Source organism: Etheostoma cragini, chromosome 23 (assembly GCF_013103735.1).
Source record: "Etheostoma cragini isolate CJK2018 chromosome 23, CSU_Ecrag_1.0, whole genome shotgun sequence".
In the NCBI taxonomy this organism is placed as follows: domain Eukaryota; kingdom Metazoa; phylum Chordata; class Actinopteri; order Perciformes; family Percidae; genus Etheostoma; species Etheostoma cragini.
The window spans coordinates 3753918-3775167 of NC_048429.1; the positions used below are offsets into that span (position 1 = coordinate 3753918).

Genomic DNA, 21250 nt, shown 5'->3' on the forward strand with positions numbered 1-21250 from the left:
GGTCGACCTGTGAGCCGGCGATGAGCCGAACAGGAATGAAATAAAAGGGTAAAAATATATCCAAATGTGTTTGTTTTTTCTAGTCCTTTCTACCTGCAAACCGGCTCCATAGAGGAAGGAGAGGGAGGGTTGGTCACGAGCAACCCACTGATCCATCTTCTATTTTATTGTTTTATACACTGAACTCATGGTAATGTGACACTCTGCTTATGTTCTAAATAAATCCCAGCTACATGGAAAAGCAGCAGGGCAGCATCCGCAAAGGTTGGGCTGAAAAAAACTAAGAGAGAACAAAATAAAGTGCCATGCTACAAATGCTACATAATGATTCATTTATTCTGAAGCACCAGGCAAATGTGATGCACTAGCGGTTCCAGCCATTGAACTGCCTTGAACCTCTTCTGAAAATATCATCCTATGCTCTTATACATGACCAAACCACACAGTAAATATTAAAAGCAAACACAAGATATTATAAAGGAACTTTTAAAAACAAAGGACATCGTGGAGCAAGGAAAATGCTGAAAATATCAGCCATTAACTTGAAATGGTCACTAAATGGATCTCAATTAATCAATTACTTTGTTTAAACAAAGAATCTATTGACTATATTTAATATTAAAGGGATGACTCATAGAGACAACTCCATAGAGGTAGCATGAATCCCTGCATCTCTAAAATGCTTTTCAGCCTCTTTCAGCTAACCTTTTTCCTTTTAAAGTCACATTTAAGGTTTGATTTGGTCTCACATCTCTCCTCAACTGTTTCCAGCAGCAGCAGGACACAGTTTTCAGTAAAATAAAGGCCCCCGTTCCGGTAAAAAGTTGTTCTGATGGTTAATTCATCATAAAATTCTTAAAGTATAGGCACTGCTTGTACATGTTGAAATAGGACTGGGTTACAACCATCTTGGGAGTTGGTGGAGATAAAAACAGAGCTGAAAGTGGAGTAAATATTAGATTCATCAGGTGGCCAAAAACCTGTCCTCAAATTAATGCTAATGTTGCACCGATCCAGCTGGATGTGTAAATAGGCAACTGTTTGATAACTGTTTGATGTTATTCATAACTTCTATATATTAGGCAATAACATTGAGGATTCAAGGATTTTTTTGTCACATACTCCTAAATATGTGCGGTGAAATGTGGGGGTGGCCTACTCTAGACTAGAGGATGTGCTAAAAGTGGCTTGTGTGCAATAATAATAAAACAAAAGTTAAAATAGAGTCTGCATAGCAACTTTGACCATGTCTCAGCCCCGCCCCTACTGGCCGAAGATCGATCAACACAGCTTCAAACGGTTCTTTAAGGTTAAGTCGCCATGGTTCAACTTTATTGATAAACTGATTAAAACTTAGCTAATGAGCAGTTCCTTCCTAACCAGTCACAACACCACTGAATCTGTGCATCTCTGGAAGCAGGAACACTTGAAGGCATAATAGCCATCTGTTTGACCCCAGGATCCTTGAACACAACAGTGGGGCATAAAATAAATCATTGGACTGTTTAGTTTTGAATTAGAAAGGAACTAAAAAATATTATGTTTATCTCATATCTCCTTTTTATTTTTGAGTATCAGGGTCAGCCAGGGTCAGACATTCAGAGTCCTCCCCCATCCTTGGACTAAATACACAGAATGAAGGTCCCATGATGCAAGATGCTGCAAACATTAGGAAACTCCTGTTTAGGAAAGTTGTGTGCTTGCCTCTGCCCTGCTTCTGTATCATATCTGATAGTACTGGTGCAACAGCCATCACGATTCATGCTTTCTGTCCATTACAGCCTCCCACAGAAGCCCCCTGTCTCCTGCAGCTGTCCACTCCTGGACTGATGACACCAGAAATGCACTGTGCATCAGGGGAAAAAAAGGGTTAATTCCCCAGAAGTCCCAGAGAGCCCCCCAAAAAGTCTGTTCATTAACAATTATGAAACTGTGGAAAATATTACCCTTCTTGGTAATGACTTCTCTCAGTCTAAAGAGGCTTCTGAAATGTGGCTTCATTTTGTCTTATCATCTTAGCTTTGCCAGAGATTTCCAGTCTGTGGAGATGGAACAGGAGATTACACAAACTGACTCTGTCATTCTATTGTCATCATCTTTCCTGCAACTCACAGGAGGGGACATCTAAATGGATGCCACTTTATTCTGTCTAATGGCTCTTTTAGGAACTTTAATGGCTCTTCTGTGAAGATCTGCAGAAGCACTACAGCTGCAGTGTATGATAAATATCTTTCCTATGTGTGGTCTTGATTATCCAATTTATCAAAAGTGCATGAATAGTCCTGCACCGTAATACTTTAGCTGAGGGCTTATTTTAATCCCTTTTTTAAATATGCTTTACATTTACATCACATTAGCGTGCTAACATTTGATAATTTGATAATAAGACAAAGTACAGCTGAGGCTGATGGGAATACCATTGGTTCTTCAGTATTTGGTCAAATAGAAATACATTTAGACCTGATAATGGCACTTGTGGAAATGTCAGAGGAAGACCAAAATTATTACAATTGATCCTGCGAGTAACATAAATGTGTGGCTAAATTTGATGGAATTTTATCCAACAATTGTCGAGAGATAGTGTATCAGGCTGGACCAAAGTGGTGGACTATCGGACACTAAAAACCACTAATGTGAATGTCACGGTGGTGCTAGAGAAAAAGTCAGAGGATTATTTAAGTCATTAGTAGGCATTATCAGGGAATAACGCGTATCTGTATGCAATTTTGTGGCAATCCATCCAATAGTTGTCACGATATATTAGTCTATCAAAGTCAAAGTCAAAGGGGTGGACCAACCAACAGACAGACAGACGGACAGCCATTAACCTCGCTAGAGCCATTCTGCTTGGCTAAAAAAGATTATGATTATACGTTGTAAACTACAGTTTATAAATTGTGTGGGTAAATTAAGTAACAGCAGAGGTAAAATATTTGTACCGTCAAAGATAAAGACAAGCGAGAGATCAGTGAAGGTTACAGCATGTTATATTAAGAAATTAAAGACTTAATTAGATATTTTCTCCGCACATTTGTTATTTTACCAAACTACAGCCAATTATTTCACCCACTCTTGTCTTTGGTCACATTATCTGTGTTTTTCTAAATGAAAAAATATAATGGCACCTTAAAAGGAAGGTCAAAATACTCAAAACTTATGACACTTTACATGATTTTTTAAAATGAAAAGAGAAAAATCAGCAAAAGAAGTCATAGTCAAGCCTCTATACTCTCTCCAGTTTGCCTCTTTAAAATGAAACGACTTAAGGACTTGTCTAAATAAAAAAAGCCATAATAATCCCAGAAAATGGAAGTGCCTCCTTGCAGCAAAAGAATGACGAGTCAATGGTAAACTGGCTGTGAATTGAGCCAGAGAATAGTACCTTTCCTAATGACAGGAGTTCAGTCAAAACACCAACAGCTATTAGGCCATTTTGTGAAGTCCCCTTTCATCAAAGCAATGCTGCAAACAGCTGCCTGTATTTGCCTCTAAACAGCTGCCCTGGCCTTTTCTTCTTCTCTGGAAACAGTGAGGTGAGAACTAAGAGCAGCCTGTTCAATTCACCGCCTTATTACCCCAAAACTTCCATTAGCCTTCTGGGCTCTCTCCAAAACACTCAATTAGTGAGTGTGTATTATCTCTCAGCAGCACTGCTGTGAAGTCTATGGTGTAATGTCCGTAGTCTCATTGCAAAAGGACTTGAGTGTAAAGTGGATGTCGAACTTATAATAATAACAGAACTTAGCCACAAAAGTTACTAGTAGTCAAGGAGCTAAGAGAGGCAGGCTCGAATATCATCCGCTCTCACATGTCAGGCTTATGGGTAATAATTATTAATGAAGAACATCTGCCTGTGGGTGTTGTACCTCTCCGGAGTGGTGCCGCACACTCGAACACGCACACATGCCGGTGCAGCCGTGTGCACTCATCAGCCTCGTTGGATCTGCGATACATTCAATAGACTTTAATTAGAATCCAACACTTGGACAGCGTGACAACATAGCAACGGAATGATCAAATGACATTGTTGACTAGAGATGTAAACAGAGACCGCTGACCTTAAACATGAACAAAATAATCAGCGCTTGACAACAAGTCTGTGGTTATTACCATCAAGAGTCCTCAGTTAATGTTTGTGTCCTTGTGGAACAATCCTATCAAGAACATGACAAGAAGAGCACTTTACAGTTTAAAACTGGTCCCGTGTTTGATGTTGTATAATCAGGACTTTAAAATGGAGAACATAGTTGTTTGGGCGTGATGGGTCATTATTTAAGTGTGTCTTTGGCTCCTCTTCGTTTTCCCATTTGGTGTTGCCGGCCAAGCCGCCGTGCGATGCATTCTCAGTTGGAAAGTAAATTGCTGAGATCCATGTCGTCCGTCCCTGTTTTTGCTTTGTATTTTGGGAATTGTACATCAGCTTTTAGAAATGTTGTCAATGGATCATGGAGGACAAAAGGACCCCGGTAATACTTTGGAGGACAGACCCAGGATGAATAACAAACACAATAAAGTTGTCCTTGTTGGATGTATTCTTTACAAATAGTCAAAGAGAAGCCAGGTCATGTTTGTAAATGATAAGTGGTTCTCAAACAGTTTACCTGGATAAATAAAGGTTAAATAAATACATAAAAAGAAGGCAAACAGAGAAGCAAATTCACAGCTTGCAGATGAAGTTGATGCAAGGACACAAGTTACCAGGAAGTTTCCCTACTTCTACTCTTTATTATTAACCATGTTATTGTTTTTGTGTGGACCTCAGGAAGACTAGCGAGCACTTTGTGAAAGCTAATTGGGATCCTAATTGACTAAACAGAATAAAAACTTTCAATTTCAAGTTAGGTCATGTTAGGTCAACATTAAGTCTGCTTTAAAGGTCCCATGACATGGTGCTCTTGGTATGCTTTTATATAGACCTTAGTGGTCCCTAATACTGTATCTGAAGTCTCCTTTCCAAAATTCAGCCGTGGTGCAGAATTCCAGCGACTAGAGCCAGTCCCACAATGAACTTTCCTTAGGATGTGCCATTTCTGAGCCTGTAGCTTTTGAGGAGGAGAGAGGGCGTTGAGAAAAGATGGAGGCTGGGGGTGTGGCATTGACCAACTGCCACTATGCTCATTTGAAAGCCATGATGTCTCTCTCTCATGATTGGGTCAAATTCTCTGGGCGGGCAAAGCAGAGAAAGGGGAGGTAACCCTTATGACCTCATACGGGGCAAGATTCCAGATCGGCCAATCAGAGCTTTCACTTTCTCAAAGGAAGAGCAGGATACCCAGAGCTTAGTTTACACTTATGGTCATTTCTAGCCACTGGGGGACAATAGGCAGGCTGGGGAAGACATATTAATGTTATGTCATTGATTTATAATGTAAATGCTTTGTGTGTCTTTTTAAACTTGACTTGACTTTCTGAGTAATAACCGCACAAGAATTCCTATGTGTGAAAACACAAATGGCAAATAAAGTTCCTGATTCTTTGATTCTAATGTTCAAATATAAAAATATATATTTTTTTTTTATTCATAATAACATATACATTGTTTTTAAATTGTTAAATGTAATTGTTTCTATGGAGATTGCCACTTATTAAGCCCCTTGAGGGTTTTTCGGCAATTGTCCATCACGTCTTTTTTGTGAAACATATAATACTGTCTTAATGTTTTTGTTGTGAAAATAAAATAAATCAAAATATCAAATCAATGTTAAAAAACCTCATGAAGTGAAATTTTCATGCCATGGGACCTTTAACCTAGATGTCTTTTGATCTTGAAATGACCAACACCACGCTTATGAAAACACAACAATGCAGATTAAGAAAGACCCTTAGTGTCTGAGTAATTTACCTTTAGAAAATGTGGTCTTATATCTTTTTTTTGGAAAAAGCCTTAAGTTAAACCTCAAACAGCTCTATTATCGCTATTCTAAACTTGGCAGCTCTGAGCTGCGATGAGTGAGTGGGATCCTGTGACAGGTATCAAGGGACATTAAACCATTATACAATAATGAATCCAGCCTCACATAATTACTGCAGCATGCAGCAACAGCCTACAAGATTTTCCAGCATGTGTCTTTTGTGCGAGATGAAGAGGTGTGTGTCTGGAGGATTGTGAGGGAGGTTGTTTGTGTCAGCATGCCCCCACCGTCCTCCTTAAGGTGCTGGGGGACAGATAAGGAAAATGGCCGCACCCTGCTCCTGTGGCTGAATGAGCTAGCCTCATCTTTCCAGTCAAGTCAACATTTTTAAACCACGGTGTCTGTAAGGTGGACAGACACTAAGAAGTGAATGGCACTGCAGACCTCTGAGAGGAAGAAAGAAGACTAAATAACAGGAGGAACCTTTCCCAGCACATTGAGATACTGCTTTGCCTTGACATGTCCATTAGACAGAGTGACTGAAAAGCACATAAGGGTGACATTATCATCAGTAGCTGCAGTGGTCAAATGGGTAAAAAGAAACCTCTGTTCAATCTGTTTTCTGAATGTTGAATGTTTTTTTACATAAGCTTTCATCAACTTAAGAGAAAATAAGTCTGACTGACTCATTTTTCCTTCTTCTTTTCTATCACCCTTGCTTAAAAGTGGCTCAGATGTGAGATTAGGAAAGATGATGTATGGAGAAGCAGAAGAAGTATTTCAACTCTAATATGATGAAAAATGAGAATGGCAAGGACGGTCTCAAGATGAAATGTAACACGTCCCAATGAATTTCCATGTTCTGTGTGTGTGTGTGTGTGTGTGTGTGTGTGTGTGTGTGTGTAAGAAGCTAACCCATCAGCTCACATCCACCTGGCTAAGTAGGAATATGAAGGGAATGTTTTTTATTAATAATCTATCATGGGAATAACGGTTGTTTATGATATAATTTTTAAACCTGTGGTCAACAGCCAGAGTTAGATGGGTATTCAGTAAGAAATCCTTTCCTGGGAAAAGAGAAGTTACATCGCTGTGCAAATTTCTGTAGTCTTTCAAACCAGCTGCAACTCCTGCAGCTTTGCAGGGAGAGAGGGATTTCTCTCTTCAAGAAATCCACTCAGTCTTGAAGAATTTGCACTTTTCTTCTCTGACTTTGCACAGTAGAATACACAATGACTCATTTTTCAAGCTGGATATTGTCAGCCTAGGAAAATACAGAGTGGGGGATGTTTAAAGCGTACAACCTGTCACAACCATCAACATATCATCCTAAAACTCAAATAAGCTACTAGAATATTGTTGTCAAATGACAAAGGTAAAAATAAGACAAAGAGTTTAGTGCAGTTTGAATCAGCAGCAAACAGTCCTCGAGCACCTCCGTTGGCAGATATACAGCTAAAGATCATCTGGTTGTGTTTGCAGTGCAGCCAAACAAATTGTTTTCATACAGAAGTTTTTTCATGGATCTGATTTTATACTCCAGATGTGCCGGTATCATCTAACAGCTGACTGTGGTTGATATATTCAAATCAGATTTGCTGTCCAACAAAACCAATCAACACAGATGGTTATTTGAACACTGCTGCAGTGCACCATTGGAGTGAATAAATATGAGGCCAAAATCAGCAACAATCTACTTTATAATAATGTATAATTATGTCTACTTTAGTATTAATTTATACTTTATTAATCCTGCAAGCAGAAATTACAATTTACACTCGGTTGTTATTACAAACATTACACACAGGCCTGAATGACACACACATGCTCAGTGAGTAATTCAGAATACATGAAGATGTAACTCACCTTATAAGTAACAAGATTTAATCGTAACTGCGTATTTTAACCAAACCCTTCATAGCTAGCTAGCTGCTAACTTAAGTGACTCTACTTTTTTAGTATGCCGTGTGGTCAAGCAGTTACGTTCAATACCAACATTCTAGCAGCAGCAGTAGGAGTAGGACATGTTGGATTTGCATTGGCAGTAACGCCAGCTCTGATATTCCTGCAGAGGAGGATACAGTAAACATGGAAGGTGATATTGTTAAGATGGAATTAAAAACAGCATTGCATGCGGCATCATTTGTTCAAAGGCGGACTATGTCACGAAAAATGACAACTACTTTACAGAGTAAAGAAAGGCCAACCATTAACAATATCGAATATTGAGTTTGGTTTCATGACAATCTTAAAGGATTATAACATTAACAAAGTGCATACTTTGAATATTTCCTGTGTGGTGGAGGCACACCCAGCTTCAGGAATGGGGGCCCCATTGATAGAGGCCTGCACTGTATTACATTTCGCAGTTTATTTACCTAGTGACTGCTCTCTGAACCACAGGGGGCCTCCCAACTGACAGATGAATGGCCTTTTTCTGTCACACCTGGTCACAATATGTCAGTACAGCGCCTGTATCTATATGCCACACACACACACACGTGCTCACACCCACACACACACGCACTAACACACACACACCCGTGAAGGAAAACAGGCAAGGTGTCATGACAGATGAGGGAAAGTGCAAACACCCGGAGCATCAAATGCCCAAATCTGCCATCGGCAATCCGTTCTCCTTGCTCCGACAAAGATATGAAATACGATGAGCAGGTAGATAATGGTGACTTCAAAAATAAAAGACTTATTTGTCCACCTCAACAGAATTAAATTATGGATATAGTGATGAATGTTGCTCTTTAACAGCCTCTTCTATCATCCAATAATTGCCAAACAGCTCGGGTGTTAAATTGCCCTGACTACCTGCTCCGTGTGGCCGATAAACTTTCAAATGATCTTGTTTATTTTTCAGATATTGAGCCAATAGCTTTTCAATAGCTTTTCAATTTAAACAACCGAGCAGATTTTAAACGCCTTATGTGGAAACACAGCGTCTGAACGTGAAACACCTGCTTCATGTCCTCCATTTGTTTCAGGTCTGTGCTGTGATATTAGAGGGGGTCCTTGTAACATATAGACATTAACCTATCATTAACACATTATTTCTTATTATGAACATTAGTGTAATTACTGTAAATGAAGGGCCATATTTTGGCAGTAACCTGACTTCTGAAAACAGGAAACCTGATGTCAGTGGGTTCTGCAGGAACTGTGCTAGCCTAATTTACACAAAACTGGTCTGGTCTTGCTTGTAGCACTAAAGCTGAGGACAGCTACGTAAAAATGATGCTGTATCACGCTGCATGTTTCTTCCAAGTTGCCCTGATGAACAGTGCTAAAGAAAAATCGGACTGATTTAAATCGGAAGCAGCAATAGTAGGAAATGTTAAGTGTGCATTAGCAGTAACTAATACAGCTCTGACTGGGACCAAGGGTGTAATTTACACAGTTTTAGTTTGATTTACTCACTAAAATCACTGTTAACAGTGCCCTCTTACTGTCCAGCCGCCAATTAAATGATCAATTATTACAATGCACTTACAGCATTATGCTTTACGAGCAGCAGTGAGTGCATGCAGACTTTCTCCGCCCCAGGTTTCGACTTTCATACATCGCTGGAGGTTGTACGCATCCAAGCGTATACAACAATGAAAATTTCTGTCATCCGATCTACATTGACTCCATCTACTATAGCCGTCCCTGACGAAGCTGTGTGGACAGCGGCTGGCTAGCCTGTCTTCACCAGGCGGCACTAGGGATTTACTGAACCAAAATGTATTGATTTGTTGATTGTATTTCCCCGTCCACTGTAGCGAGTAAGGGGAATCTGCCGGTAGTGAAACAGACTCAGACTGCTTGGGAGCATTGATCAATTAAATATAGAGATGTTTAATACATTCAAAACACATATACAGCAGGATATTTTTGTAATTTAAACAGTCTATGCAGTCTCTCTACAATCTATGCAGATTACGCTTCACTAAATGCAACAACAGAAGACTTGAACCGTAAAGAGAAAACCGTGGCGGGTCTGACTGATACATTTAATCAATTGGAAGTGTATTTGTTCCTTGAGATATAAAAACACTCCTAAAAAACAAACAGAGGGAGAACAAATGATACAAATTACAGCCCTTTCTTAAAATCAACTCAATTGTTCTTGGACAATTTAGAAATCTGGTTTTAAACCTGCAAACTTCTGCTTGTAACTGCTTTACACAGTTGTGCTTTCTTCTTATTATCCTAACTTGTTCATGGAATCATTTTCCATTCTAGAATATTGTATTGTCTTTCTATATTTCTTATGATTGTATGTTCTGGGTTGTTGTTCTGTATTTGAATTTGCAATCTGACTAGATGACATCGAAAATGAAGGTTGCCCCTAAATTATCTCTTGATTATGAAGAAAGGTTGAATGAATTATGATATATCAATTGCCAGATTGTTATATTATAGCACCTGACTAAGTTGTAAAGAAAAAAAGAAATAAGGTAAGCTGGTGCAAGAATGTACAAGTTATTGATGTGGCTGCTGTCTCCCTAAGGCCCAACGTAATGACATCCTAAAGCATATGTGTAATTGTTTTCTTGAAAGAGTAAAATCACCACAGTGCGTTGGCAGATCACTAAAAGTTCCCACGTTCTTTGCTTCCTGAAAATGACCAGATAGTTCTTTTATTCTATTTTTTAGCTACAACACACATTTCCTCTCACAATGCTGTCATAATTCATGTAATAATTCAGCTTGGCTCTCCCCTGGTGCTTTTTGTGATTGTGTGTCCATTATATTTTCTTTTAGACCACCATGCTTTTGGTTTTTCCAATACATGTGTTAAGAGGAGGACAAATCATTTCCACATGAACAGACAACCACACTGCATGTGTCTGAGATGTAATAACCACTGGAATGTATTTATCTACAACGCCCTTGTTGGAACATTTTATTTCATCCATTCTTGCTCTGGCTGAATGGCTCATCCTCACACACATCCGTGGATAGACTGCAAAATCACCTAAGAATTAAACTTATAACTTTCTACATCTGTCCAATACCTGCCTGACAGCTTCAGTTTAAGCTTTACTTTGAAATATAATAAACTACAGTGTGTGTGTGTGTGTGTGTGTGTTTGTGTGTGTTTACTGGCATTGAAAAACATATAGGCTACGCAACTGTGAGACTCACTGATGAGTTCTATACTGGTTTTGGACAATGGAGGTCTATGGCACAGGGAAAACAATATATCAGGCTTTGGATTTACAGACAATACTTGTTCATTTGTTGTTGGTTTTGGTTATTTGATGGGATTTATATAGAATATCACCAGACCTATCCTTTAAACATTTGCATAAATCAGACTGGCTGAGGACAGGTTGATTTAACACAAACTGCAATTTAGATGACAGGCAAACTGTTCGTGCAGGTTGTTGAACCGGTTTCTGAGAAACAAACTAAGAAGGTGGGTGGAAAAAAGTGTCTAAATGAGATGCAAAAGTTCCAGCAAAATCTGCGCCTTTCAGTTTCTAGCAAAGGCAGATGGTAGAACCTGCTAAAAGAAGCATTCTTAATGCAATCATCATGAACTTGATAAAGCAGATTCACACTCCTATAATTCAGTGGCTTGTACTTTACAGATCAATCTGTTAAGATAATGCAACATGAGTGAATTTCTGTGCCACAGAAATCCACTGAAATCCACTAAATGACTGCGAGCAGCTGGCATCAACTGCATTACGAGCCACATGTCAACCTATGGCAGTGTTCGACAGGCCGACCCTGGACGTGGGGTAGTCCAGCTGAGGCAGTGCGACGGAGGGAGTCACACAATGGAGTAAATAGAAATCAAAGAGCCCCCTGTTCTTTTTTTTCCTGCCTTCTGATCCAAGCATGTGAACAGAATGTCCTGCACTTAGATGCTAATGATGCCTTCAAAGTGTGTGCAGTTATCACTGCGTCTGCCACGCCGCAATGTTAAGGTGATTATCGTTTTCCACAAGGTACCTGAATTATCCCAGTCTGCATTATGTGTTCTTTGCCATAATCCATACAGCAGAAAGCGTTTGCGGCTCGCAGGTTTACACAGTAGAGCATTCAGCTGCTTAAGAGCCAGATAGAGTTGGTCGAAACCAAATTAGAGCTAAAAAGAGAATACAAATTTGACTTAGATTGAATACAACTCCAAATGAAGGTAATGTAAAGCTCAGGTAACCTTAAGTGTACCCCAAGTTAAATGTGAGACTTTTAGGATCTTTTAAAACCGCTTAGAATTTAATTTAATGAAATCTTCACAGTCATACTGGCAAAAGTATAAGGGATACAACAGTATTTGGACTCAAAGCCCTAGAAAATAATTTGTCAAGTACTAAAACCCATGATAAAGAGTATTAAGCATTACACTGATGTAAACAAGACCTGTGCTGTCTTATATCATCCAAATAACAGCAAACCTAGACCCTCTTCCAAAGCGCCCTCAAGGAGGGTCTGGCTACTCCACATAGGGGATGGGGGTAAAACGTGCTCTGGTTTATTGCCATTTCTTTAAACCAATCACAATCGTCTTTGGTTGTGCTAAGCACCGTGTAAAAGCCACGGAGCTTCTGCAAAATAGGCTCGGAAGGAACTTGTTTTGGTGGAACATGTGTACGTTCACAGGTTGTTTTAGTCGTGCAACAGAAAACTCAGACTGGACAGATAGTCTAGCTAGCTGTCTAGGTTTACCCTGCAGAGATCTGAGAAAAGGTTAATCACAGTCTTCATAAATCAACCGGAGTTCAAAATGCCAATACAAAAGAAGCCCAATGTAACGGACATCTGGCCTTAATGGTGAAAGAACTTTGTAAACGGAATTCAATACTCCAGGCCTTATTTTGAGAATATTAAATTCAATGCTTTTTAAATACTTTTAAGACCCTGTATTTAGACGTTTACATATGTAAATGCTGACACTTAAACACTGTTGTGTTCACACTTTGTTAAAGCTGCCTCCCAGGTAAGTCAGTAATTGCAGGTTTCACTGTACCTTCCAGAGTGTGAAGTAGGTGATTAGTTAGCCCCCGTGGCTAACTAACCACTCCTTATTGTGTTATTATAAATACACTATCATTTTAAATGCATCACAATGCTTCACACCAACTGCTTGCAGGCTTAATCACTTCTGTGACACAGCAACCGGGGACAAGAAAAGACTACAAATTCTTGCTTTAATCAATGATGCATAGTAAATCGTTGGTTTTTAATTTGCTTTGGGGGCGAAACAAATCCAGGACAAATGTGCACGGACAGGAACTCGGTGTGCAGATGCCTGGAGGGGACAGGATGATCTAATATGTGACTGTGGAGAGGGTGAGAACAGGGGTGGGAGTGGAGGTGGAGGTAGTGGGGTGTCACAGTTAAAGGTGGAGCCCTTTCTTTCAAGTTGAGGTTAAAAGCCTCTGAGGCGCTGACCTTGGATTGAAAGGTCTCCGGGCGGCGTGACTCATAAACAGGTGTTAGGACAGCTGTGACACAGCCCACAGGGACAGGGAGTGGGCATTCTTCACACTAATGGGGCTATTTGGCATTATAACAGTAATGGAAATAATTCCTTGAGATGATTGCATGATAATAATATATAATATGCTCAATGCTGACCTTAACATCGTGTCAATGTGATTGAGAGCCAATTACTGTAGCCTTAAGTTGCTCATGTGTAAGGGGTCAATACTTAATATCTGTCAATTTGACTATTTAACTGCCATTTGGGGGTTAATAGGACTCTTCAGCAGGGCAGAAAAGAATTCAAGATTTAATTGTAGTATTTAAATAGACCAAGGGTCACCTTAACTATATATTCCTGGTAGAGATTATTAATACAATTCTGACAATAGCTCGGTTGGCGGCTCCTTGTACTGAGGAAGGCAGGTTAAATCTCAGGTATTGGGCTACACTCAATCTAAACCTGGTTATGGGCCTGGACATATTGAATAACATTTGAATAAAATGTCTGTGATCTCCTTAGGTGCGATATACTAAAGTGAATCTCATCAGTTGCATCCATTAAATAACTGAGGGATATCAAAGGGAGGAATTAAATGACAACCCTTAACTCTCTGTGGACTGTCAAGCTTTTTCTACATTTTTTTCCATTCCAGAAATCTTATCTCATCGTGACTTTCCGTGAAGATGTTTGTGTCCAACTGAGAGTGTTACTGCGTCCACGTTCATCGCAATTAAAACACTCTTTGTCAGCACACTATGTATTATTTCCCAAACCTTTTCAGGTTGTCTTGCCTTCACCAGGGTGGTAAACCCCTTTTGCATTGTCATCGAGCCATTGTGTTAGTTTGGATTCTCACCAACTTGGTTAAAATTCTGTAAAACTCCCATTGTATATTATGCCTTGTGTAAACTTCTGTTAAAAGTGTACTCACTCAGTTCTGCGATGCTGCCCACCCGGGTTGCGAGCAGTGACTGTTCCAGCGTGCGGAGCTCGGCCTGGGTGTATCCCTGGCCCTCACCCCCCCTCCCTAAGCGCTGCTGGTCCCGGTGCAGGTTCAAACTCTCCGGGAGGCTCAGCACACCTGCAGACATGGGAACGCTCAAATCAGCACTTACAGTAAACTATTCAAAACAGAGTTGGTAAGCTGGGTGGGAAAAAAACAACAACATTCATTTCACATGCAGCAGTTAGAGAGCAAGCAAGCTAGTCGTAGGTTAATAGCATACTGAACTGTAATCTTAATTTCTTGGGGACAACATCACAGCTGGTATCATGAATAGAAACTTCAGACTTTACGTTTTAATGAATGGGATGCTGATTTATTTTGTCTCCGGTGATGTGTATCGTAGCTCACACAAAGGTTTTCTTTTTAACATCAGAATTACATGATTAGAAGTGCATAATTCAAGTAGAATCGCTTACCATCTTGGAAATAAATTGGATCTACAGTGAATTTTAAAGCCTGTAGTTTGATAGCACTCTCCTCTTGGCTGCACACACGATTTTTAGTTCATAGCTTGAACTCCAATTGAGACAATTAGGCTGCAAGCCACATTTGTTAATTCAAAGCTGTACATTCAAAGCGCAAATTTGAACATAAACAGTGGTGGGATGTGTATTTTCCATGTGGTCGCAGGTGTGTTCTGTGTTTTCACCTCCCTGTTAACTAGGTGCAGCAGTCAGATACTGTTGGCTGGAGAGGAGTCATCCATTTAGGTGGTGTTACTGCAGCCAGGCTTTGTTTAACTGCAGAGAATTGTGGCATTGTGACAGATGGGATATTGAGTTTTTTTGCTACCAGCGAATGGAAAGCAACACCCTGCAGAGTGCTAATCCTAATGACATGGCGCAGGGGGATACGCTGTTTCTCAACAAACAGTAATTACAACGTGGAGGAAGTTAGTCAATGTGTCTGTGTGTGATGCCAGCACATAAGACAAAAGACCTACACAGTGGATACAGTGCAGCAGGCCCAGGAGTCTGGAGTTCCCCCTCCAGCTCCAGATTTCTCCCACCATGTCCTCTTCCCACAGTGTCCAGCCCATGAATTCCAGTATTCCCTACTCCTCCCACAGCCTTTCTGGGGAGGTCAGTTATATTTGGAGCCTCCAATAATGATTGAAACAGCTTTTTCTATTACTGTTTAACCATTGAACAGTATTGATGGAACAGCTGGTGTTAAGGTGTGTCTCAGATGGAATTTTGTGAAACAAAAATAGGATGGTTTTGGTCTGCATTGTTGCAGCATTTCTATATTCCAAAGAGAGGAAAGATTGCCGTGTGAGCCATGATTTGGTGATTTTAATGGGCTACATTTTGTAGACATACCGCTGTTTCATGAACATATTTCAAAGTGTAGTTTGGAACTACTTCACACTAAAATATAGTCATTTAAAATGCTCTTTCGATGGTTATATGTAACCAAGACCTTTAAAAAAAAAAAAAAAGAACATTCAACCCCATGTAGCCAAGTTAATCTTAACACGTCTTTTGACCTGCAAATCAAAGTTGGTGCTTTTACACAGATTTTGAGCAAGATAATTATGAATAAAAACATGATTCGATGAGTTTATAAAGCTAACTTTGGACTTATGCATGCTTTTCTAAACAGAAGGTCAGAGATCAAGAGGAAGTCTGTGAAACTGCAAGTAAACAGCACATCAGTTCTGCTCTGCTGCAATATGCTCAGCTCTGCAAATGTCTAGGGAAACCAAAGCCAAAAAAAGAAAAGGAAAAAGGTCTTAAAGAAGACTTCAGAGTGCTTGATGGGAAACAGAAAAGCAGGAAATCCTCCAGCCTCGGTTAGCTGTCACACGCTCTGCATCTTCTGTCCAAGAATGAAGCTGAGAAATCTCTAATTACCAAAACCATATTGGCACTCATGGCTACCTTTGCTGGAGATTTAGCACTTGTTTGTGGCATTTTGCGGTTAGAAATTGGGGGTTTCTGTAATCAGGACCTCCCATCTCCCCCAACTTCCCTCTTCCCAAATGTTTTCTATTTTTTCCCCTTACTGCCCTTTCTATTCTTTTAACATAATCCTGGGGTACCAGGGAGCCCTTTGCTGAATTATTCATCCCATCAGATCAAGACATGTAAACAAGTCTGCTGCTCTCTTTCCCCACCTCGCACTTCCTCTACATATTATCTCTCACCCGCACTTGGCTTCTTCGGATAGAAGTATTATTTGCTGGTATGTGCTGTTTGTGTAATAAACATCAGAGGTGAGAAAGCAGCCAGTCTGGCCCCTTGGAAATTAGGAGAGAAAAAAGAAAGAAAGAAAGAAAGAAACGGGGATAGAGGGAAGAGTTGATGCTGACACAAACGTCTGATTAAAAAATGACAAGCAACATGAGACTCTGAGGCATGGCAGGCATGTTTTATAACCTCATATTTCTAAGTCACTTCAACCCCGTCTTTCTGTGACCTCCGAAGCAATTGGATGAGCTTGGCAGTGCATATGCGCTTACTTGAGAAACAGTCTAATCCCAGATAAACAGACATGGCCTGCATTTTTTATTCTGGGGCTCCCTTCATCTCTACTCCTGCCGGGCAGATGAAGACGGAGACTGGGTCACGGGGACAAGACTACTTTAGAGCTCCGAGCGGTGTACCAAACTCCCCTGAGTCATCTCTGCTGATGCCGCTGCTTGTGCAAGTTGTCATTAATAATGTAGAGAATATTGAACTTTGCAGGTACTGCATATGCACACAACAGCTGTCTGTGTGTGAGAAGAGATCATTTGAGGAAAAGGTTTGGAGTTTGGAATTCATTTTGCGGAGAAAAAGAGGACAGAAAAAAACTATTCCCATGGCCTAGAACAAAGCAATTTATATAACTCTCACAGCTTAAGAACAAATATGCTACTCTTTGATATAATAGAGCTCAATAAAGCCACCGGCCTGTTAATAAAGCAACTTCTCAGTCAGGTTTTTGATGTTTACATGAGTCAGATGACCTAAAGATGGTTTGAGAGAAAGCAAAACAAATATGGTTATTTTTATTTTGGGGTTGTTGTTTTACAGCTATTAAGGATGTATTGTGAAAACACAGAGAGCTAAGAGTTCAGCTTAATTTACGATTCCAGTTATGTTTCAAAATGAGTCTCCGAAATCATAACATGCATTTAGTTGCTTGTTGTTAATGTCCACAAATGTAGTTTAACTGCAGTGAATCTTGACTCACGTTTACTAGAGCTCAAAAATATTGCCTCATAACACCCTTGAAGTAATAGTCTCGACATTTGACGACGCTTTCTGAGTATGTCTGAGTTAGATGAGAAAATCAATACCACCAACATATCTGTTTGATAAATGCGATAAACAAATATAAACAAATAAACAAACTAAACAAACAAATATAAAGATATAGCGGTTAGCGTAGCATAAAGACGAGAAGCAATGGGGGAAAAAAGCTAGATTAGCACTGTCAAAAGCTAAAACGAGCTCCCATCCAGCACATGTAAAGTTCACTTTTTTTACACATTATGTCGTTTTATTAATCCGGGCTTTAGAGGTGTTAATTGATGTATTTGTTACCTTTAGAAAGAGCCAAGCTAGCTGTTTTACACTGCTTTCAGTCTATATGCTAAGCTAAGCTAACTCCTGGCTGAAGCTTCACATTCAACAGACAAGAAAAGCAAATAGGCCAACTTCCCAAAATGTTGGACTTTTCTTCTGACAGGTATTAACATGCCATTGTTAAAATCTTAAAACCATGTGAGAGGAGTCAGACAGACGGTCCACAGACAGACGGTCCACTGCAACCCTTCTAACAAATTATTACACAGTGTTTACTGAAGCTCTGAGAACCTTGAATGGCCTTGTTAGGTTTTGTCACCGGACCAGAAGCGATGCATCTTTTTTTTTTTTTACATGTTCTTCAATGTTGTAGACGATTACTTATGCATATGTGCGGGCTGCAACTAACACTTACTTTGATCATGATTTATGAGCAGATTATTCACTTCATTGGTCTTCAAACTGTCAGAAAATTGTGAATAATGGCAATCATACTTTTCCTTATTGCTATGTTGTCCTACCAACAGTTTACTGTCACATAAGACAAGAAAAGCATTAAATCCTTATCCTTTTAATTTGCTTTTGATTGACTAATGGATTTACCAAATCAGGCTTTAGCTTTACATCTGGCTCTTGGCTATTGAGTATGTACTTTTAAATGCACAGACAAATAAGACACAAGAATATGTGTGTGTGTGTGTGTGTGTGTGTGTGTGTGTGTGTTTGTGTGTAAAATGTATATTTCCTTATACAAACTTTCCTGTCTCTTGCATGAAAAAGCACCATTTAAAAAAGGTCTTTTTTTTAGAATTGAATGAGATGGGATTGTCTGGACTGTTGGAGATCAAGCCCAAGACTTAATGGGATTTGTGATCAATGCCAACCCTTTTCATGATAGACAGCCAATCCCTTCTGAATGGCTTCACCACTCAAGAGCAAAGAAAGCTCAATTCCTTAATGCCCGACCTTTGAACAGTCTCCTCGAGAGGAATCTCTGTAAAAGAAAAAACAATAAGTGAGTGCCCAATAGGGAGTGAAGCTTGATGACTGGATGACATTATGAATTGCTATAAGCCAAATGCACTGAGCCTCTCCTACTCTAAAAAAGGACAAGTCAAGGTCAGTCGGGTCACTTTGACGCAGTGAACCATCATGTGCTAGTATTCTCTCCGTCACCACATGGCTCAGCTCCCTGATTTTCTGCAGGAATGTCCAATCGATTTTATTTATGTGAGAAAGTGGCGCTCTCCCCTTGTCAGTGAGGAAACTCTGCCGGAATACTAACAGGTAGTTGCCATGGCAACAGGCGACTGCTGCCTAACATTACAGTGATTGCCTGAGCTGGAGGCAAAAAGCAGCATTTTCTTTTTCTGTCTTTTTTGCTTTTACTGTAAGGAAAAGCACATGAAAAAAAGCTCTCTTGCTGCTCTGAGAGTTTTAAGCCCCAGAGTCCCATCCACGTGGATGACCAGCCATCCAACACAAAAAGGATCTCATCATAGGGGGATGATTCAGTTGGGTAATTGCTGCATCTATGGTACCAGAGAGACATTTATTCTCTCATCAATAATGAATGAATGTACTTGAGGCTCAGACCACATTAGCAGTGAAATGGCCAAAATGATTTAACGGCCGACCCAACTGGCAAACTGCAAATGTCAGCCGTAGATCCATGACCCAGCTGTTGGTAGAAGCCCACAGCAGTGAAAGTAAGAGTGGACATCGAAAGAAAGTACAGCCCCATTGTGCATTTATGGAAAAGTGAAGGTCTAATTAGTTATAAATGTTTTAGCGTGGTCCAAGCTTTGTTGCTCCCAAGTTGATCATCAGCTCTCATCTTCTCTACAAAGAATAATGAACCACGTGGCTCGTAGACGTTAGCAACCTAACCAGCCATACTCTATGTGTATATACTATATCAGGGAAGCGAGGAGGTTCAAATAAATCCATATTCTGAATGCAGAGTAAAGAGACCCAAAAATCTGAAAACATACAACATGCTTTTTTGAACTTGTGAACTGTGTGAGCAAAATGTGGAGTTATTAATTGTAGGCAAACAACATCAACATGACCACAGTCCAACAGACATTGTACTGTCCTCAGCAGGAACCATTCGCTCTGTAATTCAGGACAAAATGCAAGCTGGAAGATGATTGGCTTTAGATGTTGAGAAATACAATGATGTAGATGTTCATAAAATGCAAAGAAAATTACCATAAAAGTGAAAAAGAGTCCTGTAACCCAAGACTAACCCTGAGAACTGAGGACATAGAGGGAAACTTCTCAGGATACAGTATTTAAAGCTCCCATTACATGATGCTTTTTTCGGATGCTTTTAAATAGACCTTAGTGGTCCCATTATACCATATCTGACGTCTCTTTCCCAAAATTCAGCCTTGGTGTAGAATTACAGCCACTAGAGCCAGTTCCACAATGAGCTTTCCTTATGTGCCATTTCAAGTCTGTAGTGAGGAGGAGAGAGGGGGCAATATGGAGGCTGGGGGTGTGGCACTGACCAACTGCCACTTAGTTTGTTTGAAGGCCATGATGTGTCTCTCTCTCATGGGTGGGCCAAAATCTCTGGGCGGGCAAAGCCGAGAAAGGGGAGGTAAGCTTTCCCCTTATGACCTCATAAGGAGCTGGGTTCCAGATCAGCCCATCTGAGCTTTCATTTTCTCAAAGGCAGAGCAGGATACCCAGGGCTCGGTTTATTTCTAACCTCTGAGGGACCATAGGCAGACGGGGGGGAACATATATTAATGTTAAAAAACAAAGTGAAATGTTACGTACCAAATTACAAAAAAACATGTATGTATCTTCATGGCAATTCTTTACTGGTTATTTTCATAATGTTGATGATCTTTTCAAAGCAACTGAGTCAAGAGAATCTTGGGAAATGAAGGCAAATTCAATGTAACATATTCTAACCTTTTCCTGAAAAATATTTATTGAAGCATTGGTAGCGGTCTCAAGCTTATAAATACCTCCCCTTAGATACACAACTTTGTGCACAAGGCAATCATTTGTGCCCACAAGATAACATCTTATTCCACAAGATTAAATTAAAAAAATGTAATCTTCTGGGACTTCAGGGGCTTCGTAACAGAGCAAATCGGGAGCCTGAAATCAATAAATTAGTCAGAGTAAAATTAATAATAAACACACATTTCTGACTATCCAGCATTAGTGTAAGGCCAGTTAGAAGGGCACAATATCAGCAAGAGAGGAAGCTAATGAGACCAAGCAATCTTGAAACTAACAGAAATAATGATAGACATAAAACAGGTAAACATGCACGTAATGTAGCAATCTTGAGAAAGATTAGCAAACCTTCCCTGATTAAGAATGACAAATTATATAAAGGGACTTTAAATGAATGTATCGAAACCCAAAGTTGTTCTTTGTCTTAAATTATTTCAGTCGTCACCCGCTCTGCTACCAA

General features: G+C 39.9%; 1 protein-coding gene across 3 annotated transcripts in view; it reads right to left on the bottom strand.

The window, feature by feature from the left end:
* Positions 1-21250, bottom strand: part of LOC117938726 (ankyrin repeat and BTB/POZ domain-containing protein BTBD11-A) — a 156978-nt gene that overhangs the window by 37967 nt on the left and 97761 nt on the right. For all 3 annotated transcript variants that reach the window (XM_034863565.1, XM_034863564.1, XM_034863566.1), the window contains exon 2: positions 14219-14368. In XM_034863565.1, the coding sequence (XP_034719456.1) occupies positions 14219-14368 (150 nt within the window). The remainder of the gene's footprint in view (positions 1-14218; positions 14369-21250) is intronic.